Raw genomic sequence first — 25,318 nt, forward strand, 5'->3', positions numbered from 1 at the left:
TCTCCATGAGTGAACTTATGCCTAAAATTGCAGAAAGTTTTAAATTAATAAAGTTTTTATTACATACTAAAATTCATGCTATTAGGCTGTCATTCAAGGCCATTCACAAACGAGTCTTCCTTTACTTTTGTATTTTTTCATAACTGTCTACATAACTGCACTGATAGCTAGTCGAATTGTACTATTTGCATTTATTTATTTCACACATTCTGTGTGTACCTGAAGTATATTTCTTAGATACTCAGATTTCCCTTCCAGATTCAATTTAAAGCCCACCATTATAAAACACATTCACAATCTAGAAAATTTAAGGCAGAGAAATGTTATTTTTGTGGGATATTTCTGTTTTATGGAACAAAGCACTCAGGCCTTGATTCTACAGTATTAAATGAGAACTTGTTGGAAAACATGGTGCCGATATTGCAATATAGCAAACCGTGAAGTTCATTTTAACTCTGACAGGATCATCAAGTTATAGTCATTCATTTAGCCCATTCATTGAGTGCCATGGCATGGGGTTTATTTCACTGAAACTGTTGTCCAAAAATTAGGCAGAGGTTGTCTTTAATTTCATCTTTAGCGTCTATTATTCTCTTTGTGACCCCATTGTATTTTTAGTAATAAGTTTAAGGAATTTATAATTGCTTGCTGAAAGGAGTTTACAATCATTTCATGAATTAATGATAAAAATTGGTTTAATAGATCCTACATGTGTAGAACAGGTGGAAGTTGGCATGAACCCTCAAGGATGAGTAGAATTCTAGTTGGTAGAGATATAGGGAAGGGTATTCTCTGAGGCAAAAGCATGACAAAATTCAACTCATGACACCCTTGGAACCAGCAAATAGTTGGTTAGACTCTCACGTGAGACCCTTGTAGGATCTCAGGGAGATGAGACTGAAAATATGGACAGTACATTTTTATGCCATGCCAGTGAGCCATCGTGGGTGGAATGACATGGAGTCCACCTGTGTTTCAGGAAGAAAATTGGCAGCAATATAATGGCAGGAAGGTGAGTTAAAAAGTAATAAAAAGAGTTCAGTTAACTCATCCTGAACATGGGTATTGGCTATAGAGCAGATTGCTTGGTATACAGCAAGCACTGTCAGTAAATGCTTATCAAAGAAAGAAGGAGAGGCCGGGCACGGTGGCTCATGCCTGTAATCCCAACACTTTGGGAGGCCGAGAGGTGGGAGGATCACCTGAGGTCAGGAGTTCAAGACCAGCCTGGCCAGCATGGTGAAACCCCGTCTCTACTAAAAATACAAAAAATTAGCTGGGTTTGGTGGTCTGTGCCTGTAATCCCAGCTACCCAGGAGGCTGAGGCAGGAAAATCACTGGAACCTGGGAGGCAGAGGTTGCAGTGAGCTGAGATCACACCATTGCACTTCAGCCTGGGTGACAAGAGCGAAACGCCATCTCACAAAAAAAAAAAGAGAGAGAAAACGGATAGCCAGATTGATACTGAAACTGTTCTTTCAGTGGCCTCTTTTTAGACAGGTTTTAGAAATTATATTAGGACTAATGCTCTCCCTCCCCTTGAGGGGCTTAAAACCTGATGGGTTGATAGCTGCAGCAAACGACCATGGCGCATGTATACCTGTATAACAAACCTGCGTGTTCTACACATGTGTCCCAGAACTTAAAGTAAAATTTAAAAAATAAATAAATAAAAATAAGCAACCTCTTCTAGTGTGGGACTAAACATTACAGTGACTAAAGGAAATAAAAAGGTATTAGTGGTAGAATGGGAAGGTAATGTAGCTAAAATAAATAGTTCATAGTTTCATGTTTTAGGTATTTTAACATGTCTTGATATTTAAAGTGAGTGAAGTAATAACTGCTTTTCATTTTCTTCTATTGAGAGATTATTGTTTATTTTTATTATTGTTTATTTGTGGTAGTTGGGAAAGAAGAGTTGATGATCGTGGAAGAGTTTATTATGTGGATCATAACACCAGAACAACAACGTGGCAGCGGCCTACCATGGAATCTGTCCGAAATTTTGAACAGTGGCAATCTCAGCGGAACCAATTGCAGGGAGCTATGCAACAGTTTAACCAACGATACCTCTATTCGGTAATTAGCAAATTATAAGATTGTTTACATAACTTCCTCCCTTATTTGTTTGTCCTTCTCTATTATGGTGATTTTTCTTTTCCTTTTTTTTTTTTCTTTCTTTTTTTTTTTTTTGCTATCCCTTGACCATAATCACATATCTGTTTTGGTGATTTTTAGAAATGGTATAGACTGTGTTACAAGGTATTTTTTAATCTTTAATAAATAGTGTTTCTGATATATATATATATATGCACTTTATAATATTTTAAAATATTCTAGTTTAGTAACATAACTTACACACTAAGTTTTATATCCTTACTAAGGGGTAGTTTCATAAATGCAATTCTTCGTAAAATAATATTTTTGCTAATTTTCAATCCTCCACTTTTATAATAATTTTGTTTGCTTTCAACATAACCAGTTACCTTATGATTTTACTTAGAGCCAGTCTCGCAGTATTATAGCTATTCTGATTCTCTTCCCAGATTCTAAGAAGCAACGTTCATCTGTTTTGTCCCATAAGAGATATTTCTAGAACTCGAAAGTTTTGTCCAAAAAGTCTAACACTGTCTGAAAATTTGACCAGTTGGGGATTTACTTATTGCCATAAGCAAACATCCGTGAGAGAAGTGGAAAAAACAAAACAAAACTCCTCTGATAAATGGTGTGATCATAGGAGGTAGAAAAGATAAATTTTAAAGTACTGGGCAACTACAGATAGTGTTTTGAGGCACCTTGAAGAAACCTAAAGTGTAGAAGTTAGCAGATAGAAAGGAAGTAGGAAAGAGACATATAAAGAAAATGTAAGTAACTTCCTCCAAAATCCTGTTACAGTCTTACTCTTTCGACCACATTTTTTTCAGAGGTTAAATAGTAAGTTCTCATTTGCAGGTTGACCTACTCTCCCGGTTATATGTAGCTAGCAGGGAGGGAGTGGGCAGCCTAGTTTCTATAGCGTTTCCTGCTGCCTTCAATTGCTGGTTCTTCCATGACTTGTACAGAAATCAGTGGTAAGGTTCCATAGTTTAGCTATATATAGTAATTATACCATATGGTATATATAGTAATATATATAGCTATATACATACATAAAAAGTAATACATATAGCTTTGTTTTTGGTTGGACTTACCTGTACACTTGAAAACCTTTGGTGAACAGGGCAGAATGAGGTAACAGATGTGTATCAGAAGAATGTTATCTTGCAAGTAATAGAATCTCCTTAAACACATTGAGGTTTAATTATCTCAGTACAACATCAGGTCTGGGGTAAAAGTCTAAGTGCTGCATTGACTCAGTAGTGTCATCAAGGACCTGGGTTCTTTCTGCCTTTTTGCTCTGCCATCCGTATCACACTTCAGGCCTTTTACTTCGTTTATATGGAACTCTACACTGTGGGCCTCACATCCATAGTCTAGGCAAGAAGAAAGAGAAAGAGGAATTGAAAGGGCAGATGGCTCTGTTGTTGCAAGCCCTTGCCTTTTTTACTTAGTGAAGGATGCCCTTACCATGGCCTCTGCCTATACTTCACTGGCCGGAATTGTTCACTCTACCAGCTCAGCTGCAAGGGAAGGGGGATGGAATGATCTTTATGGCCACGTTTCTACCTCCAACAAAGCAGGGATTTGGTTCTCAAGAACAGGTGGAAGATAAATATTGAGTATAATTAACAGGGTCTGTTACAAGATTATATTCATCAAGATGCATTTACTTTAAGAAATTATTTTTCAGGTAATTATTTTTACATTTGTCATTATTATAAAATTCTTGATAGAATGCTTATATTTTCCTCAGAATATATTTCTAAGTTATAATAAGAATGGAGGCATACATAAAAATGTGTTTTTATGTATGCATGAAAATATAAAAGATACTAATTAAAAGTTTATTTCTATAAATGGTACTGGAGTTGAGTGTTAGTTTTATTAGTGGGCATTTGTTTTAAAGAAAATTGTGATAATTGGTCTATTTTTAAACAAATAATATTGCCTCATTTAAACATCAATTTCCTGTATGTTCTTCTCCCATTTCATCTTCCCTCTATAGTTTAGTATGGAAGGACTGGGAGAGTAAAGTACTGATGCCAGTGTATTATTTTTAAATCATTTTAGAAAAACTAATAATTAATTTGATTAGTTGATAGTCTCCTCTTCATGACATTTTATGAACTTTGTGTCTTGGCTGGGAGTGGTGGCTTACACCTGTTATCCCAGCACTGTGAGAGGCCGAGGCGGGTGGATCACGTGAGCCTCGGAGTTTGAGACCAGCCTCAGAAACACGGCAAAACCTTGTCTCTACAAAAAATACAAATATTAGCCAGGTGTGATGGTGCATGTCTGTAGTGCCAGCTACTTGGTGGGGCTGAGGTGGGAGGATTGCTTGAGCCTGGGAAGCAGAGGCTGCTGTGAGCTGAGATCACACCACTACACCCTAGTCTGGGTAATAGAGCAGGAAGATCCTGTCTCAAAAAAACAAAGAACTTTGTGTCTTGAAATTGCTACATTTCCTTATGTAGATCGATCGATCGATCTATCTACCTATCTATCTATCTATCTATCTATCTATCTAATAATATAGATCTATTTTTGAGATAGCTTCTTGCTCTGTTGCCCAGGTTGGAGTGCAGTAGTAGTGTGATCACAGTTCACTGCAACCTCCACCTCCTGGGCTCAAGTGATCCTCCCACCTCAGCCTTCCAAGTAGCTGGGATTTTAGGCAAATGTGCCAACATGTCTGGCTAATTAAAAAAAATTTTTTTTAATAGAGACAGGGTCTTCCAGGCTGGTCTTGAACTCCTGGGCTTAAGTAATCCTCCCACCTTGCCCTCCCAAAGTGCTGGGATTACAGGCGTGAGCCACTGTGCCCAACCCCTTATCATATTTTTAGAAAATTATTATAAAATGTGATTCTGCCATGCACTTGGCTTATTTCCACTTCCATATTAAAATACTGTTATTTTATTTCTCTCCCCAATCTTTTCTCCAATCAGGCTTCAATGTTAGCTGCAGAAAATGACCCTTATGGACCTTTGCCACCAGGCTGGGGTAAGCCGTTATGTTTTTGCTAATGATCCGTAAGGGAGATATATATATCTCCATATATATCCCTTATTTTATATGTATATCTCCCTTATATATATCCCTTAATATATACCCCTTATAATATATAATATATATTATTATATATAATATATAATTATATAATATATATTATATATATTATAATTATTTATATAATATATAACATATATAATCTATATTATATATAGAATAGATTATATATTGTATATATTCTATAAGACATATAAGCGATACATATATCCCTGATATATTTTTATATATATTTATATATAATATATAATATATAATTACATATATTCCTTATTTTATATATAGATCCCAAATAGTTATTAAATATTATGGTCACTTTATGTTTCAGAGAAAAGAGTGGATTCAACAGACAGGGTTTACTTTGTGAATCACAACACAAAAACAACCCAATGGGAAGATCCAAGAACTCAAGGGTATGTATATACAGCAGCCTTAAATCATCTTGCATATATCTGTAGGTAGAATCAACCAACCTTGAATGAGATATTTTTAGTACCTAGAAAATGTTCATCTTGTGATTTTAACTTTATCTTTTAGCTTACAGAATGAAGAACCCCTGCCAGAAGGCTGGGAAATTAGATACACTCGTGAAGGTGTAAGGTACTTTGTTGATCATAACACAAGAACAACAACATTCAAAGATCCTCGCAATGGGAAGTCATCTGTGTGAGTGAAAACTTGAAGTTCTCCTTTAAATGTTGCTTAGTGAGCACATGAGAGTTAGTCTCTAACTTATCCTCAGGTTTAGAAAAATATTTTACTTTTTGGTTCAAGAAAACCTACACAAGTGATACGTTAGTATAGCTGTCTTTGCTCTCATTTGACAATGGATTTGCAGCATGTCATTCCTTAATAATAGCAATGGCAACTATTTATGTAGTGATTACTATGTGCCAAGGATTGTTCTAAGTACTTCATAGGTATTAACTCATTTTATCTTCCAATAACCCCTTGAGGTAGATACTATTATTTTTCCCTTTACCAAGTGAGGAGAGGTACAGGGAGTGTAACTAACTGTGCAAAGTTATAAGTCAAGTAATGGAGCTGGTTTCTAACTATGACAGTCAGTCTGTCTCTTGACTCTGTGCTCTTAACTGCCACATGACACTGCTGCAATGAGATGGTCAGTGAAATGATTTTCCAGATTTAAAGATACCTTAATTAAGCAGTTGACAGATGTCTCCTTCATTCTTACTCTAAGGTGTAATGTCTTTGCGTAACTAAGAAAGTAGAAGCAATCATAAAAGGTCTTTTGCAAATTTGTACCACCATATCTGTGCATCTCCTACCACCTCTCCTCCCTCCTGTTCCTGCAGATGAACTGTCATTGTTATTATCAAAGTCTGCTCCCTCTGCTGGTACATTCGATTCCTACCACCACTTTTCTACTTAATTGCTCCAACAGTTACCACCTTTGTCTTGCATTATCAGGTTTTATTTCTCCACTAAATTATTCTTATCAGCTGTTATTTCTCCTAGATTTAAAAAAAAAAAAGCAAAAAAAAAAATTACAACTCTTCCCTTTACCAAACCAATGTGTTTGATTACACAATTCATTTGTGTGTGGTTTTTTTTTTTTTTTTTTTGAGATGGAGTTTCGCTCCTGTTGCCCAGGCTGGAGGGCAATCAATGATGTGATCTCAGCTCACTGCAACCTCCGCCTCCTGGGTTCAAGCGATTCTCCTGCCTCAGCCCCCCGAGTAGCTGGGATTACAGGCACCCGCCACCATGTCCAGCTAATTTTTGTATTTTCAGTAGAGATGGGGTTTTGCTATGTTGGCCAGGCTGGTCTCAAACTCCTGACCTCAGGCGATCCACCCGCTTTGACCTCCCAAAGTCCTGGGATTACAGATGTGAGCCATCACACCCAGCCCACAATTCATTTTTATTGCTCCCGTTTACAGGAAAGCTACTTGCACGGTTGTCTCTGTATTGCTGTTCATAGTTTCTCCTTTAAACCAACTCCAGGAAGTTCCCGTGACACTGAATTTGCAAGGGCACCAATGATCTTCCCATTGTTAATCCAGGCATTGGTCTGCAGTCCTGTCTGATTTGACTTATCAGGAACATTTGACATAATACATTTCTCTCTCCTGGCAAAAGTAGTGCTGTGAACCATACTTTCTTGATTTCCCGCTGCCTTTCTGGTCTTTTTTCTTTATTTTGCCGAGTCCTCCTTTTTTTCCTCAACCCTTTTTTTTAAAAAAAAAAAAAACTACATTCATTCTCTTGGTGCATCTTATTCAGTATTACACTTTTAAAACACCTGCCTGCTAATGACTCACAAATTTAGCTCAGACTTCTCACTTGAAATTTTGCTTTCTATATTCAGCTGCTTATTGACATCTCCACTTGTAACTCCTTCCTGATAGGTCCTGTAAAACCAGCTCTCTGGCCAGGCATGGTGGCACACACCTGTAATCCCAGCACTTTGGGAGGTTGAGGCAGGTAGATCACTTGAGCCCAGGAGTTTGAGACCAGCCTGGGCAACATAGCAAGACCCCATCTCCAAAGAAACAAAACAAAACTAAACTAAAACAAAACAACAACAAAAACCCAGCCCTACCTGTGATATTCCCTGTCACACAGTTGATGATAACTCCACTCTAGCATGTACTTGGGTCAAAAATTTTTGAATCACCTGGGCATGGTGGCTCACGCCTGTAATCCCAGCACTTTGGGAGGCTGAGGTGGGTGGATCATCTGAGGTCAGGAGTTCGAGACCAGCCTGGCCAACATGGTAAAATTAGCTGGGCGTGATGGTGTGCACCTATAATCCCAGCTACTCAGGAGGCTGAGGCAGGAGAATCACTTGAACCCTGGAGGCAGAGGTTGCAGTGAGCTGAGATTGCACCATTGCACTCCAGCTCGGGCAACAAGAGCAAAACTCCATCTTAGAAAAAAAAAAATGTGGAATCATCCACAACTCCTCTTTCTCTCCTAGCTTACAAACAGCCCATCAAGAATTCTAGTTACCTCAGCTTCAGAGCATATCTAGAGTCCAGCTGTCTCACCACCCCCATTGCCACCATTTTGGTCCAGGCTACCATTGTCTGTTGCCTGGCTTGGTAGCAGAGTCCTCTCCCTGCTTTCTTCCCATACCTTGTACAATGTTGTGTTATTCTCCGTACAGCACAGAGACTGACTTTCCAAAACAAAAGTTAAATTAAAAGCCATTTGTTTGCACAAAACCCTTCAGTGGTTTCCATCTCAGTTGGAGTAAAAAGCACACTAATGGCCTTACAGGATCTGACCCCTCTCATCTCTTCAACCTCTTCTTGGTTTTCGCTCCTCCTCATTCACCATGTTCCAGCTTCATTGGCCACTAGCTGTGCCTTCAACACCGTCAGCTTCCACCTTGGGTCTTAGCCCTTACACCATCTGCCTGGTATGCTCTTTTCCCAAATCTCCATATGGCTTATGCCCTCTCCTTCATGTTTTTGCTCAAATGTCGCTTTGTGTATGAGCTCTACTCTTTTTACCCTTTTGAAAATTACAAAATACTTGTCATATCACTCCTTATCCTTTGTCCTTTTAACAATGCCTTTTTTATTGTTTTAGGTCAAGAGTGATAAGACATTTGTACTTTACTTATCTCTTCACTAGTACATAAGCTCCACAAAACAGACATTTTTACCTATTAATAAGTAATGCTGTCACTGTCTAGAAGAAAGCCAGGTACCAGCTATCCCTTCAGTAAATGCTTGAATAAGTGAATTCACTTGAACCTGACAATGCAAGAGAACATTTTTCATCTGTTCCAAAGTGTTCCTTAAGATTATGAAAGTGATTTGTGCTTGTCAGGCCCTCAGTCAATAGGGAAGAGATCCAGGCTCTGTTACTGTGAGTCAGACCATGTTGTGAAACCTGTATTCCCAGGTGCCATGCCACCAACTCTGCCTTTTCTCTCACTGACTGCCTGAACCGTGTCATCTGGATGACAATGTTGTTTCTAGGAATTAGATTTTGCTCTGCTTATTATCTCCAGGAATATTTGTTTGAGTTTTAGGTTAGACTTAGGATGGGATAGAATTTCCTTCCACGTCTCTTCTGTCTGGAGCCTCTGTCCTCCTTAGATTTAAGGATTATCAAATATTTTCTTTGAAATAGTCTGTAGTAGACTTTGGTATTTCATTTAACTCACTAACCAAAGACCCAGCATAAATACAGTGTCCCTCTTTGTGTATGTGTGTGTCCTGTTGCTGTAATAGTCCCCATTACTTGAGCTGCTTTTGGCCCACCATGTATGTATACCCTTCTCTCCCAGGAAAAAACTTCCTGTGGTATTTTGTAGGACTTTAGGACCTCTGATTTCATACTGAATACTAAGTATTCAACTTTATTATGAGTTAATTTGGTTTCTTTTTGTTTTTCTTTAGAACTAAAGGTGGTCCACAAATTGCTTATGAACGCAGCTTTAGGTGGAAACTTGCTCACTTCCGTTATTTGTGCCAGGTACTACAGTGGTAAATAAATCTTATACTCACAATAATTTAGTGTTATCTTTATACAATACATATACTATAACTTAGATGATATTATGATATTGTTTTTGTTTTTAGTCTAATGCACTACCCAGTCATGTAAAGATCAATGTGTCCCGGCAGACATTGTTTGAAGATTCCTTCCAACAGGTAAGGAGGATTTTAGCAGAATAAAATACTATTTGTCTCATTGTATTCTGTACATCTGAAGAAAGTTAGGGTTTTAGAAATTTTTAAACCACCCAGAACACAGCTATAATAATAATGACTGCCATCGCCACTTACTGAGTGCCTTTTTTTTTTTTTTAATAGAGATGGAATTTTGCCATGTTACCCAGGTTGGTCTCGAACTCTGGGCTCAAGTGATCCATCCACCTTGGCCTCCTAAAGTGCTGGGATTACAGGCTTGAGCCACTGTATCTGGCCTAAGTGCCCATTTTAATAATAGTTATACTAAACCCTACCATAAACTGAGTGAATATCATTTGTAAAACACCGGCATCTTACATTTCTCATTTTATTTCATTCGTCCTCACAGCATCCCTTTGAGATAGCTCTTATTGTATCTCCATGTTATAGGTGAAGGTACTGAGACTGAGAGACAATCATTCTATCATGAATTTAGACGTGTATTTACTAAAATAAAGCCTAAACAGCTTTTGGAATGAGTTGATTCTTGTTTCGACACTTAATACTTGGCTAAGAATTTATTACCTCAAAGTTTTGATAATGCTATCAAATTAAAATTAAATTGGTAGATACTGTATTCCATCTGAGTATTGCTTTAATAACTGTTTATTCTCACCTTTACGTTTCTGTTTAAATGTGATCTCAGAGAGACCTTCTCTGAGCTTACTATTTTAAGATGGCAGTCCTGCTCTTCTCCCTCACAGTCACATTCCAGCCATTTATGGTGCTTTATTCTTTTTCATAACCACCCAACATGGTGTATTTTGTCTTCCTTACTAGAATGTGACTCCATGAGAGCAGAGACTATTGGTTTACTGCCGTTCTGCCTAGTACCTAGAATAGTGCCTTTGCACATAGAGGGTATTCAATAAATATTTGATGAGTGAATAAATGAATGCAGTATTTCTACCTTTCCTGAATCATCTGCAGAATATTTAAGGATAAATAATCCAAATACTGTATTGTCAGTTTTTTTCCGATGGAGAATTTTTCATAATGAGACGTCTTGTTCCCTCCCCCTCTAGTATCACAGTGATGAACCAAATTTTGCTGTGTACTCAGGCATACAGGGACTTTTATTTATACTTTGTACAAGCCAGAATGGAGTAATGATACTCTGAGCCCCAAGAGAGTTTCAAGCCATAGCTTAATTTTACTGTTGGACTTTGGGCATAATACTTAAACTATTATCAAGTTGATTTTTTTCTTTTGAGTTAATAAATTCTTGGCAAACTAAGTGTAAATAGGTCAACCTCTGTTTGGGTTGATTTTAGTAAGTGTACATCTGAATTCATAGAAGACTTTATTTTGCTTTTTACCCTGTCTTGGGAAGAATCATGGTCTATTTGATGTATAGCACTGAGCCCATGACTGCCCCAAAGGAGGCATGCTGGTGAGCTATGCTCCAACCCAGACCTGCCAGTCTTGCTCTGGTCCTGACATATGTGTGGAATGTAATGTATTTCTATCCAAAAGTAAAGCCTACTTACTAGTAACCTTGATGTAAGCTATTAAAGATTATGAAAATTTGGTATAGGTATTGTTTTTAAGTTATACTAGCCTGTGAATAAATTCATCATTGTATAAATAATTAGTCATTATAGCTGAGTTTCTTTCCTACTGAGAAATGGAATGTTCGGTATAAGCAGGATGCAGAACAAAGTCTTTTGCCTCTAAGTGCTGCTAGTCAGAAAAATTTACAAGTCACGTGTTGAAAGATTTTGGTACAGTTTGGGGAAACCAGCAGGGAAGATAATATTTTTAACCTTAAAAGCCTTTTGTGTCAAGCTCTTCCTGTCTTGCCGTTAACCCAAAGTAGAACTATCATTTAATACCAGAAGGGGGAAAGAGTATAGGTGACCCTTAAACAACACAGGAGCTAGGAGTGCTGACCCCTTGCACAGTTGAAAAACCACATATAACTTGACCCAAATGGCCGGGCGCGGTGGCTCAAGCCTGTAATCCCAGCACTTTGGGAGGCCGAGATGGGCGGATCACGAGGTCAGGAGATCGAGACCATCCTGGCTAACACGGTGAAACCCCGTCTCTACTAAAAAAAATACAAAAACTAGCCAGGCGAGGTGGCGGGCGCTGTAGTCCCAGCTACTCGGGAGGCTGAGGCAGGAGAATGGCGTAAACCCGGGAGGCGGAGCTTGCAGTGAGCTGAGATCGCGCCACTGCAGGCCAGCCTGGGCGACAGAGCGAGACTCCATCTCAAAAAAAAAAAAAAAAAAATTTGACCCCAAAACTGAACTACTAATACCTACCATTGACTGGAAGCGTTACCAATAACATAAAGAATCAGTTAACACATATTTTGTATGATATATGTATTATATACTCTATTCTTAAAGTAAGCTAGAGAAAAAATGTTTTTTAGAAAATCATAAGGAAGATAAAATACTTATACTATTCATTAAGTAGAAGTGGATCATCATAAAGGTCTTCATTTTCATTGTCTTCACATTGGATAGGCTGAGGAGGAGGAAGAGGGCTTGGCCTTGCTTTCTCAGGGTTGGCAGAGGCTGAAGAAAATTCAAGTATAAGTGGACCTGTGCAGTCACCATGTTGACTTAAATTCATGTTGTTTACGGGTCAACTGTATGTGAAAGTGAGTCAGGAAAAGCTTAAGAGATTGATATGTATGTCTTTATCTAGTTTGTGAAACAAACCAATTCATCTCTTCAGTTAAAAGCATTGTATAAGATAAGGAAATCTGTTATTTTGAAAATACAGTTTAAATTTAAATTGTTTTGAAAGGAATTTGTACTGCATGTGAGTATTTAATATTCATGTTTTTGTTTTTAATTAGATTATGGCATTAAAACCCTATGACTTGAGGAGGCGCTTATATGTAATATTTAGAGGAGAAGAAGGACTTGATTATGGTGGCCTAGCGAGGTAAAATAAAAAATACATATCTACCTTGAAATAAGTGTATCTCGTATGCAGGGAAAGTATTCTTGAAAACATATGTAAATATATTGTATTAAAATTTTGAATTAACAATCCAGAATTTTTCTCAAAAATACACAAGGTAACCATTATTATTATTACTTATCTTGGTTATCTTTCTCTACATTTTCTTTACATATGTGTAAATTTGTATATATGTGTATTATATATTTGCAGCTTTTTTAACAATCATACAAGTGTACAAAATGCAGGATCTGATTTTGGTTTTTTAATGTAGTGTGGACATCTTTCTATGTTAGCATATATATATATATATATATATATATATATATATATATACACACACACACACACACACATACACACACACACACACACACACACACACACACAGTGAGTGAGTGAATTTATTTCTTTTTTCTTCTTTTTTTTAAAAAAGTTTTTAAAGGCCGGGTGCAGTGGCTCACGCCAGTAATCCCAGCACTTTGGGAGGCCAAGGCAGGCGGATCATGAGGTCAGGAGACCGAGACCATCCTGGCTAACATAGTGAAACCCCATCTCTACTAAAAATACAAAAAATTACTCTGGAGGCTGAGGCAGGAGAATGGCGTGAACCTGGGAGGTGGAGCTTGCAGTGAACTGAGATCACGCCACTGCACTCCAGCCTGGGCAACAGAGCAAGACTCCATCTCAAAAAAAAAAGAAAGTTTTTAAAGCTTTTTGTAGAGATGAGGGTCTCATAATTTTGCCTAGGCTGTTCTCGAACTCTTGGGCTCAGGAGATTCCCCCCACCTTGGTCTCCCAAAGTACTGAGATTACAGTTGTGAGGCACAGCACTTAGTCTGAATATTTTCTTTTTTAAAAATGTCTGTGTAATATTCTGTTGTATGGGAATATCATAATTAATGGATTAGTATGCATACATTCTTATTTTTTGCTATTGTAACATTGTGTGTTGGTTTTATATTTATGTTTTTAGTCTAATCTGAGTCTCTTTTGGGAGTGTTTTCTACATTCACTAAATATATTGCTAACAGTAGACACTTGTGAAGCAGTATGGGTGGAAAATCCTTTTTTTTTTTTTTTTTTTTTTTTTTTTGTCCCTTATTTGTTCTGCCCCAGCCTAATTTGGCAACAATCTATTGTTTAGCAAAACATTTTGATTAAATCTTTCTAAAGAATTCAAACTTGCTTTTCATAAAAACAACTCCTTTTTTGAACTCATTTTAGAGGTGTACAGAATTACAAAATCACAGTTTTAACACAGCTGGCAAAAAGAGATACAGAATCAAGTACAACTGGTGGGAACAGATATGTGATAATATATGTGGAATTATCAGAGTTTTGTTTATATTAGCATATTTCCTCATTACAACATTAGACTTTTCCAGAAACAAAACACTGCCTATCACAATAAATGTTCATATTGCATCTATTGTGAGTTTATCTCAATTTCAGAAATGTTCAGACATAAGAAAGGTACATCTTAGAAATGAGGAAGTATGGTATGTTTACAATGTGTCTTTATTAACATTTACATTCTTGTCTGAGCCCTTATTTGCCTCAACTATTTTGGTCTAAGTTTTATATTTTGATGGTTTTGATGAATATAGCCAGTTCCTCCATAACATGATTTTTTATTCCTAAATTTTTTATTTAATTCGTGTATTGGTGGGTTAGATTCATCAAATGGTTTATTAAAGAGTTTACAGGGTTGATATATTCCTACAGTCTTTGCATAATGTTCTCTGTTGCTTTTACATATAAACAACAATTTCACTAGATACAAATTTCTCACACACTTGTTTTTCTAATACTCAGACATTGCTTTACTGTTTTCTAGCACTGAATGTTAGTACTGTGAAGTGTGAGGCCAGCCCCTTGTAGGAACCTTATTTTTCCTCTGGGTGCCTACACAGTCCTTTTTCTTGAAGTTCAATAATTTCACTGTTGATTGTTTTGTATCTTTTTTTAGGAATGTGTTAAGATCTTCCTTAATGTCAGGGAAGTTTTCTTCTATTATGTCTTTGAATATTTTTTCTGTTCCGTTTGTTCCATTTTTCTTCAGGAACATCAGTCATGGGTATGTGGAATCTCCTTTGTCAGTCTTACATGTCTGTCATCTTTTCTCTGATCATTTTTATCTTTGTGCTTTTCCATTTTACTTTGATTTTTCTCAAGCCTATCCTCATGTCACTGTTTGCAGTACTGCCCTACGTTTTGCTGCTTCTAATGTGGTTTTTCTTCATTAGTGGTTTTACTGTTTTCTTCATTTTCTTCTTTAGGCTCTGCTAGTTCATCTGTTGTCTCATAATTTTTTCAACCTCTTGTGTCTCTTCAGTTTATTTGAGAGTATTGAGAAGAATATGTTGAAAGTTAATTCTTCTGCCTCTTGCTAGTTAGGAATTTTTCTTCCTTTTCTGCTAGCATCAGGGGAAAGTTTGGATGCCATGTTTTAGCCATTCTTCTTTTGAATTGATTCAGTTTCCTCTGGGCTGTTGTTTGCTAAAAATTATCTGAAGCATCTGGAGGATTTATTCCTAATTTTTATATATGTGTCTAAACACACTCTCACTAGACCTGCTCCGTCCTCTTACCTGGGGCATGTCTTACTTCAGCCTCATCATAGGGGGACGTCACTTGGTTCAACTACTACTATGTTACAACTGGACTTAGTTTTAAGAATTGGTGTTTACCATTTCTAGTTGATTTTGTTTAGGGACTCCCTTCTGTACCCTTCAGGCAGTATCAGCGATTGTGTTTTAAAAGTTTTAGAAAAGCATTTATTAACAGGCTGCCAGACCAGATCTAGCCTACATAGAGGTTGCCCTCATTGTGATTTTACAGTTTTTAAATTACTTGATGACATTTGAAAATCATTAGATTATGCTTAAGAATGAAGATTTCTGACTTCTCTTTAAAACACTCGACCCACAATCCTGCCTTCTCACATGGCATCAGTGGGCTGAATCAGAGTCACTGTTTCCCCTGTAGGTTAGCATATGCTCTGTTTCACTGCAGTGTCCACCGCTGCCCAGTTGTCTGAGGACTACGATAATATGCCTAGAAATTCTTCTTCCTTAACACCGATAATTTAGCAGGGATGTAAGGAATGGAGGATTGTGGCTAAGCAGAGAATGTGAGAGAAGGAAGCCCCTTGTACTCACAGATCATTGTAAGCATTTGAGTTTGGAACCCTTCTTTAGAAGAAATTGCTGTTGAAAAGAATCTTTTAGAGATTGGGTTTATCTTGTAATACCTTTATCTAGTTGAAGATTTCGTATATTGGACTTTAAAATGAGTGGTAAAAGGTTAGAGATTGCTTATCATATTTAAAGATTTAACCTTTTAAATGTTAGTTTCATTTTTAATGCAGTGACAATAAAGTTAAAACTGTTCTATAGCAGCAGTGCTGTGTATCTCAGTATCACCTGCGAATGTATATTAAAACCTATTGTATATATGTCCTGGAGTGCTTGTAAGAGTTAAGAATACAAAAAATACATGGCTTTTGCCTTTGAGAAACTTATAGTCTGATGGATGGGGCAAGTCCTGTGCATAAAAATGAATTAATATTGTGAGAGTATTCAGTGACTGATATTAATACATATACACTGGAAATTGCTTCAAAAAATTGTTGAAGTGGGATTTAAGCTGAGTTGAAGTTGAGGAGACATATCCAAGCAAAAGTGTGGCATACAAATAAGCATGTTATATCTGTATGAGGATCAGTGAATTTGTAGTTTGGCCATATCGAAACTAGCAGGTAACTTAAAATGGAGAGCCAGATCATAGAAGAACATGGATGGAGGGCCGAGGAATTGGGCAGTGGAGTTCTTAAAGACTGTTGAGCCAGAGGTATGATGTATATATGAGTATATTTAAGATCTGTTTTTAAATTCACATATTAATGCTAAAAAATAACCTTGACTTACTTTCTTATAGAGAATGGTTTTTCTTGCTTTCACATGAAGTTTTGAACCCAATGTATTGCTTATTTGAGTATGCGGGCAAGAACAACTATTGTCTGCAGATAAATCCAGCATCAACCATTAATCCAGACCATCTTTCATACTTCTGTTTCATTGGTCGTTTTATTGCCATGGTGAGTTCTTGACTTTATTGTTTTTATTTATTTAAATTTGTTACAAATGTATTAGAGAAGTCTTTTTTTTAAAAAAAGATAAGCATTATATTTGCTATTCACAAATTTTATTACCAATAAAGTTTCCCTGGAGAGTATAAAAATACATTTTTTGAGTACCTGTATAAAATCAAGATTATGAATATGAAGATTATGTTTATACAGCCACTTAGTCTTTAAAAGTCCTTTCATTTTTAAAATTAAAACTCATTTATAGTATGACTACTTTTATTTGTTTATTTTTAATAGAAAAAATTTTAATTCTTTTGAGACAGGATCACACTCTGTTCCCAGGCTGGAGTGCAGTGGCATGATCTCAGCGCAACCTCCCCCTTGTGGATTCAAACGATCCTCCTACCTCTGCCTCCCAAGTAGCTGAGACTACAGGCTTATGCCACCATGCCAGCTAATTTTTTTGTAGTTTTAGTGGAGATAGGGTTTCGTTATATTGCCCAGGCTGGTCTCAAACTCCTGGGCTCGAGTGATCCACCTGTCTCAGCCTCCCAAAGTGCTCAGAATACAAATGTGAGCCACCACTGCCAGCCTGCTTTTCAATACAAGGAAAATCTTAGCTATTTAATAATTGTATTTGATTGTTTTTGGAATTTTTAGAGCTTTGCAGAAGCCTTTATGGAACTATTGTCTTTTGGGAAGTGTTTGTATTTATTTATTTACCTATTTATTTGCACTTTATTGCCTATTAATTCATTCAGCAAAAATTTATTGACAGCCTACTGTAATGCCAAGCACTGTTCTAGGCTCCAGAGATGAAAAGAATACACGTCCCTGTTCTCAGGGACCTAAATTCCATTAGATGGAAACAAATAATCAATAGATATATTCTGAAGAAAAGAGTGTGTTGCTTTTTTTATATGGTTAGAGGAAGCCTCACTGATGGATGACACATGAACAGAAATTGAAGAAAGCTAGGGACTGAATCATGCAGATATCTTGAAGACTATTCTAAGCTTAGGGAACAGCAAGACAAAGGCTCTAATGCGGGAGTGCATTCTTGATTGAGAAAGAGACCAGTATAGTTGCAGCAGAGGATATGAGAGAGAATGTAGTAGGAGATGAGATTGAGAGATGCTGTGTTGGGACCTTTAGGAAATTCATGTAAGAGTTGAGTAGGGCAACGAGTGACATGATCTAACTAACATGATCTGACTTAAATTTTATTAAGCTTGCTTTACCGGCATGTAGAAGACAGACTATAATTGGGGGCATAGGAAAACATGGATAGAAACAGGAAAATCATTTGTAACAATCCAGGTGAAAGATAATAGTGGCTTGGACTTGTGTCTTCTAGCAGTGGAGGAAGTGAGAAGTGGTTTGGATTCTGGGTATATTGCAAAGTTAGAACTAACAGTTTTCTGACGGATTAGATGCAGGGTGTGAGAGAGAGTCAAGTATGGCAACAATACTTATGGCCAGCTTGTCTGGTTGCAAATTTTGAGGGTGGGAGAAATCAAGAATATTTAGGTTTGGCTTGTTACGTTTGAAGTAGACATCCAAATGGAGATGTAAAAGAGATAGTTGGAGGTATAAGTCTGGCAATGAAAGGATATTTAGTTTGGAGATAGGCATTTGGGAATTCTTGGCACACAGAGAGTATTAAAAGGCAATATGATTGTTTACAGAGTAAGTGTGGATGAAGAAGTTGTTCAAGGACAATGATAAGTCAGGGAGATAAGTAACCAGCAAAAGTTCTGAGGTAGTAGAATCAAATAGGAGTGGTCCCCAGAGGACAAGGGAAGAAGGAAGTGTGTTTCAAGAAGGAAGACATGATCAGCCCTGTCATATGTTACTGATAGGCTGAGCAAGATGAAGCCTGCGATTTGACCATTGTATCTGCAAAGGTGAAGGTTATTCATGAGTGGTAGGGTGGAAAGACTGATGAGAGTAAAATCAAGAGAGAATGGAGGGAGAGTGGATACAGCAAATATAAACAAGGAATCGTAGAGAATTGGTCACTAACTAGAAATGCTTATGGAGTCGAAATGGGAGGAGAATAAAACATTTGTATTGCTGATAGTGATGACTAAATATTTTAGTCTGTTTTGTGTTGCTATAAAAGAATACCAGAGGGTGGATAATTTATAAAGAAAAGGCGTTTGTTTGACTGTGCAGGCTGTACAAGAAGCGTGTTGCCAGCATCTGCTTCTGGTGAGGGCCTCAGGCTGCTTCCACTCATGGCAGAAGGAGAGGCAGCGTGGATGAAAGTCACATGATGAGAGAGGAAGCAAGGGTGGGGAGGAAGTGCCACACTCTTGTTAACAACCAGCTCTGTAGGGAACTAATAGAGTGAGAACTCACCAGGGCATTAATCTCTTCATTGCAAGTCAAATTTCTTTGTTTTTCTGGTTTAATTTTAGAATCGGGGGGTACATGTGCAGGTTTGTTAAAAAGGTATATTGTATGATGCTGAGGTTTGGGGTGTGATTGAACCCATCATGCTCAGGTAGTGAGCATAGTACCCAATAGGTAGTTTTTCAGCCCTTGCCTTCCTCCCTCTTTCCCTCCCATAGTAATCCCCAGGTGTCTATTTTTCCCATCTTTATGTCCATGTGTGCCCAGTGCTGAGCTCCCACCTGTATGTAAGAACATGTAGTATTCGGTTGTTGGCTTGAGAAAATGGCCTCCATCTGCATCTGTGTTATTGCAAAGGATATGATTTCATTCTCTGTATGGCTGAATAGTATTCCATGGTGCTTATGTACCACATCTTCTTTATTCAGTCCACCACTGATGGGCACCTGGATTTATTCTGTCTTTGCTATTGTGAGTAGCACTGTGGCAAATGTACAGTGCATGCGTCCTTTGGTAGCACAGTTTATTTTCCTCTGGATATCTATACCCAGTAACTGTATTGCTGATTCTTATGGTGGTTCAACTCTTAGTTCATTGAGAAATTTCCAACCTGCTTTTCAAAGTGGCTGAACTAATTTACATTCTGAACAAAGTATATGTCTCTTCTTTTTCTGCAGCCTTGCCAACATCTATTATTTTTTAATGTTTTAACAAAAGCCATTCTGACTGGTATGATGGTATGAGATGGTGTCTCATTGTGGTTTTGATTTGCATTTCTCTGATGATTAGTGATGTTGAGCATTTTTTCATGTATTTGTTGGCTGCTTATATGTCTTTTATTTTTTTGAGACAGAGTCTTACTCTGTCACCCAGGCTGGAATGCAGTGGCATTATCCCAGCTCACTGCAACCTCTGCCTTCTGGGTTCAAGCAATTCTCCTGCCTTAACCTCCTGAGTAGCCGGGACCACAGGCGTGCACCACCAAACTCAGCTAATTTTTGTATTTTTAATAGAGATGGGGTTTCACCATGTTGACTGGGCCAGTCTCAAACTCCTAACCTCAGGTAATCTACCCACCTCAGCCTCCCAAAGTGCTGGGATTACAGGTGTGAGCCACCACACCCAGCAGCTGCTTATATATCTTCTTTTGAGAAGTGTCTGTTTATGCTTGCCCACTTTTTAATGGGGTTCTTTTTTCTTGTTGATTTGCTTACGTTCTTTATGAATTCTGGATATTAGACCTTTGTTGGATCCATAGTTTATGAATATTTTCTCCCATTCTGTAGGTTAGTTTACTCCCTCTCTTGCTGTGCAGAAGCTCTTTAGTTTAACTATGTCCTATTTATCAATTTTTGTTTTTGTTGCAATTCTTTTGAGGACTTAGAAGATTTTTTCTCAAGGCTAATATCAAGAGGGCATTTCCTAGGTTTTCTTCTAGGATTTTAATAGTTTTAGGTCTTACTTTTAAGTATTTAGTCCATCTTGAGTTAATTTTTGTGTATGATGAGAGGTAGCACTCTGGTTTCATTCTTCTGTATGAAGAAGCCAGCTGGGGGATCACATTTCAACATGAGATTTGGAGGGGAGAAACATCTAAACCATACTACCAAGTTAGAGGATAAAGAATTTGATAAAGTCAGAATATAAGGAATATGAGAGCAATGGACTTGAGTTGGAGAGAGGAAGAGATTTATTTAGCACACATACTAGTTGATAGAAAGATTATCTGTAATAAGATTATATGCATTCAGATGCTAGTAGTGAGCAGATATAGTAGAACACACAAAAGTTCTCTTGTGGTTGCCTCTGTTTCCTCTGTGAAATAGGAAGTAAGATCATCAACTCAGAATAAGGAGCAGGGAGAAGTAAGTATTTGAGGAAAGAGGAGTAGGAATGAAATAGTCATCTAGGAAAGTGGGAGAGTGAATGCAGTAGGGAAATGTGATTACCAGGAAACAAACCAGTGATGAAATATGACTGTTGGTCATGGAGGAGTCAGCTTGGTTGTTTATGCATTTCTAGCATGTTCCATTGCCTAGGTACAGACATTGAGTAACCTGAGAGTTGAATTTAGCTGTGCTTGGGATTTTGCTAGAATACACTGGCGGAGGTAGGGTTTGAAGGGAGTTATTTTATTTTATTATTTGAGACAGAGTCTTGCTCTGTCACCTAGGCTGGAGTGCAGTGGTGTGATCTTGGCTCTCTGCAACTTCCACCTCCCAGGTTCAAGCAATTCTCCTGCCTCATTCCCCTGAGTAGCTGGGATTACAGGTGCATGCCACCATGCCCAGCTGATTTTTTGTATTTTTAGTAAGGACAGGGTTTCACTGTGTTAGCCAGGATGGTCTTGATCTCCTGACCTCATGATCCACCTGCCTCAGCCTCCCAAAGTGCTGGCAAGTGTGAGCCACCGCGCCCCACCTTGAAGGTAGTTATTTTAATGATTGACTATGGAATCTAAACTGAGTAAGGGAAGACATAACTTCATGAGGGGGCTAAGGTAGTATTAATAGCTTCAGTGGATTTTTTTAGTTCCCCCACATTGCTGGGAGTCTGGGGCTTCCTGGGTTGGCTGTTGTGAATAGGAGCAAAGGCACAGTGAGGTTAGTCCTAAAAGCCTCACATGCAACAGTGAGAGTAAGAAAGGAACGGGGGAGCTGCCTTTTCAGGTGCACAGAGCCCTTTTCTATTTCGTTATCCAATTAGGTTAATTCAATTTATAAAACATTTAGGAAGATTGAGGCAGGGTATGGTAACAGAAGTCTTGTATCATCCTATACAGTTTTTGATATATGTTATATAGCTGTATGTATAAAATAGATTTTGTTTTAACTTTGTTTTTCATACCTAGCATGTTATATAATATTTTAGTTTTCATGATTTATGCCATTCACTTACTGAATGCTTTGTTTACTTGTAAAGTCTCATGATATTTCTGTTATCATTGTTCTCTAAGAAATTGTTATTTTGCAAATTTTAAATAAAATTTTTCATTTTTCTTTGCAGGCACTATTTCATGGAAAGTTTATCGATACTGGTTTCTCTTTACCATTCTACAAGCGTATGTTAAGTAAAAAACTTACTATTAAGGATTTGGAATCTATTGATACTGAATTTTATAACTCCCTTATCTGGATAAGGTTTGAAGATTTTGTTTTGCAATAAGTCATTTTTTTGAAACTCATTTTGTTTCATTTTGTTAATTAGTGTATATATATTTATTTCACTCAGAGATAACAACATTGAAGAATGTGGCTTAGAAATGTACTTTTCTGTTGACATGGAGATTTTGGGAAAAGTTACTTCACATGACCTGAAATTGGGAGGTTCCAATATTCTGGTGACTGAGGAGAACAAAGATGAATATATTGGGTAAGGCGATATACCTTATTAAGCTTAATTTCTAGAACACTTCAGAACTAAATCCTTTCTCTGTACCCTTAATTTCATCCCCTTTTCATGCCTTTGGGAAATTCTTCTCACTAGTACCAGTGCTCTTGAAAAAAGAGAATGTATGTTGCTTCATTTTCCCACTGCCATTTGCTGTAACCATTCTACCATTTCCCTTTCCATGTCATTTTCCCTTTTTTAACTTAGGCTTTTAAATAGTGCTCACCATAGCCTCTTTCTTGAAACTCAGTGTTTTCTTGAATTCCATGATCCTATGTCATACGGATTTTCCTTACATTCTCTTGTTTTAAAATTTTGTTTTCAGAGAGGGTTTCACTCTGTCGCTCAGGCTGTAGTAGTGGCGTGGTTGACCATTGAGCTCAAGCTATTCTCCTGCCTTAGTCTCCTGAGTAGCTGGTACTGCAGGCTTATACTACTATTCCCAGCTAATTTAAAACAATGGTTTTTTTTGTTTTTGTTTTTGTTTTTGTTTTTGTTTTGTAAAGACAGGGTCTCACTGTATTGCCCAGGCTGGTCTCAAACTCTTGGCCTCAAGTCATCCTCCTTCCTCAGCCTCCCAAAATGCTGGGATTACAGGCATGAGTCACCACTCCTGGTCACTTGCACTTTTTTAATGACAGTTCTCTAAATCTCCTATTTCCTAAATGTAGGCATTTTTCCAAGATTTTATTTCAACCTGCTTATCTAAATATTCTGCTAACATAGCTTCAATTTTCTGTTAAAGTTATATCTGAACTTTAGAAATAATTTCCATTTGCCAGCCAGGTAAATCCAAACATTTTCAGGAAAGAACCAGGCAGTAAACTTGTTAGGCTTACAGGCCACATTTCTTATTGCAACTACTCACCTCTGTGGTATAGTGTAAAGGTAACCATAGATAGTGTATAAATAGATGTGTGGCTGTGTTCCAGTAAAACACTTGTAGACACTGAAATTTGATTTTGTATGATTTTCATATCCCAAAATACTTTTAATAGTTTTCAGTCATTTTTTTAAAATGTAAAAACTATTCTTAGCTCAAATGCTGGGGACAAAAAAACCAGATGATTAGGCCCACGGGCCGTAATTTGCCAACACGTGAACTACAGATGACCCATCTTAAAATGTCATGGGTCTAAAATCAAACTTTTCATTTTTCCTAGATATTTTCTCCTCCTGATGTCTTCTATGAATAGTACTACCATTTTCACCCTCTTAGATGCTAGCTGTCATCTCTGTCTCTTTCAGATTTTTTGTTTTTTATATTTGTTTTGAAAATGGGATTGGATTATACACATTACTCTGTATCTTACTCTTTTGTCTGAAGGACAGTACAGTTAAATCTAGCTCATTTTTTAATAGCTAGGTAAACTGGGGTGGTTTTTTTCCTATATTTTTCAGCTATTCCTGTCAATAGAGATCATTTAGGTTGTGTCCAGTTTGGGCCACTGCAAACAAGACAGCAGAAAACTTCCTTAAGCATGAATCCATACATCCTGCTACTTGTTTTGTGGGCTAGATTTTTAAAAAGTGAAGTTACTTGGTCAAAAAGTATTTAACAGATATTGCTATGTGGCTTTTGTAAAATGTCACAGCCATTCTTTTTTCCCTTCTTGTAAATTGCTATGGCCTTTCAAATTTACATCCTTAGTGTCTCTGCTTACCAACTTCAATGTACCCTTCTTAGCGTGACATTCTTGGCCTCTTCTTTTTCTGCTAAACCAGTCATCTCTGAGTGAGAGAAATTAGCAATAGCTGATTTTCCTCTTTTGTACTTTTGTACTCTGTTAGATATTTTTGTTTTGCTTTGTTCTGCAGCGTGCATTTATTACACTAGTTGGAAAAAAACAGTAACACTAGATTTTGAGGAAAATATATTCACAAAGATCATGCATAAGGCACTGGACTTTTTTTTTATTTGTTAAGCCTGAGCCTTCCACAAAGTCCAACAAAAATAAGTACCACAACCTGAGTGGCTAAAAAAATGCTATCATCAGTGGTTTCAAATATCAAAAGCAGTCTAAATAAAATCTTACCATGTAAGATTTATATTCACTTTCTGTAAAGTTAAGCACTGTTTCAAAACATTTTACCACTGTAATACTATTCATAGCTAATCATGAATGCAGCAATTTTTGGAGGATTTTGTTTCAGTTTCAAATAGTAACAGACTTTAGTCTTATTTTTTAATCCTGCTTTTGAGAATTATATGATAACACTCTTGTTTAGTTGTGATACCTTATTTTTAGTGCACAAAATAGGCCATCAGTGAAGCTATGAGTAAATGAATGGTAGAAATATATATGAAGTACTACTGGAATCTAAAGTAGGAAGAGAGGTATTGTTTCTGCTGGGAGGAGTCAGGAAAGTTCTTCATAGGACATTATGTATTAGGTTATGTCTTAAAAGATGCATGAGAGGCTGGTGGCTCCTGCCTATAATCCCAGCACTTTGGGAGGCTGAGGTGAGCGGATCACTTGAGCCCAGGAGTTCAAGACCAGCCTGAGAAACATGGCGAAACCTCATCTCTACAAAAATAAATAAATAAATAAAATTTTAAAAATAATTAGCTGGGCATGGTAGCATGCGCTTGTAGTCCCAGGCACTAGGGAGGCTGAGGTGGGACTATCACCTGAGCCCAGGGAGGTCAAGGCCGCAGTGAACCAGGCAACAGAGTGAGACCTTATGTTAAAAGAAAAAAAAAAAAAAGATACAT

The 25,318-nt window shown here is 37.3% G+C and overlaps 1 protein-coding gene across 1 annotated transcript in view; it reads left to right on the forward strand.

The window, feature by feature from the left end:
- The window catches only part of WWP1 (WW domain containing E3 ubiquitin protein ligase 1), a 122,875-nt gene that overhangs the window by 79,721 nt on the left and 17,836 nt on the right, over nucleotides 1-25,318 (forward strand). Inside the window, exons 11-20 of the mRNA XM_025393677.1 lie at nucleotides 1,905-2,079; nucleotides 5,049-5,103; nucleotides 5,498-5,582; nucleotides 5,707-5,835; nucleotides 9,549-9,624; nucleotides 9,732-9,803; nucleotides 12,655-12,743; nucleotides 16,704-16,863; nucleotides 22,219-22,352; nucleotides 22,444-22,584. Coding sequence (XP_025249462.1) covers nucleotides 1,905-2,079; nucleotides 5,049-5,103; nucleotides 5,498-5,582; nucleotides 5,707-5,835; nucleotides 9,549-9,624; nucleotides 9,732-9,803; nucleotides 12,655-12,743; nucleotides 16,704-16,863; nucleotides 22,219-22,352; nucleotides 22,444-22,584 — 1,116 coding nt within the window. The remainder of the gene's footprint in view (nucleotides 1-1,904; nucleotides 2,080-5,048; nucleotides 5,104-5,497; nucleotides 5,583-5,706; nucleotides 5,836-9,548; nucleotides 9,625-9,731; nucleotides 9,804-12,654; nucleotides 12,744-16,703; nucleotides 16,864-22,218; nucleotides 22,353-22,443; nucleotides 22,585-25,318) is intronic.

The sequence above is a fragment of the Theropithecus gelada genome, chromosome 8 (assembly GCF_003255815.1).
Source record: "Theropithecus gelada isolate Dixy chromosome 8, Tgel_1.0, whole genome shotgun sequence".
In the NCBI taxonomy this organism is placed as follows: domain Eukaryota; kingdom Metazoa; phylum Chordata; class Mammalia; order Primates; family Cercopithecidae; genus Theropithecus; species Theropithecus gelada.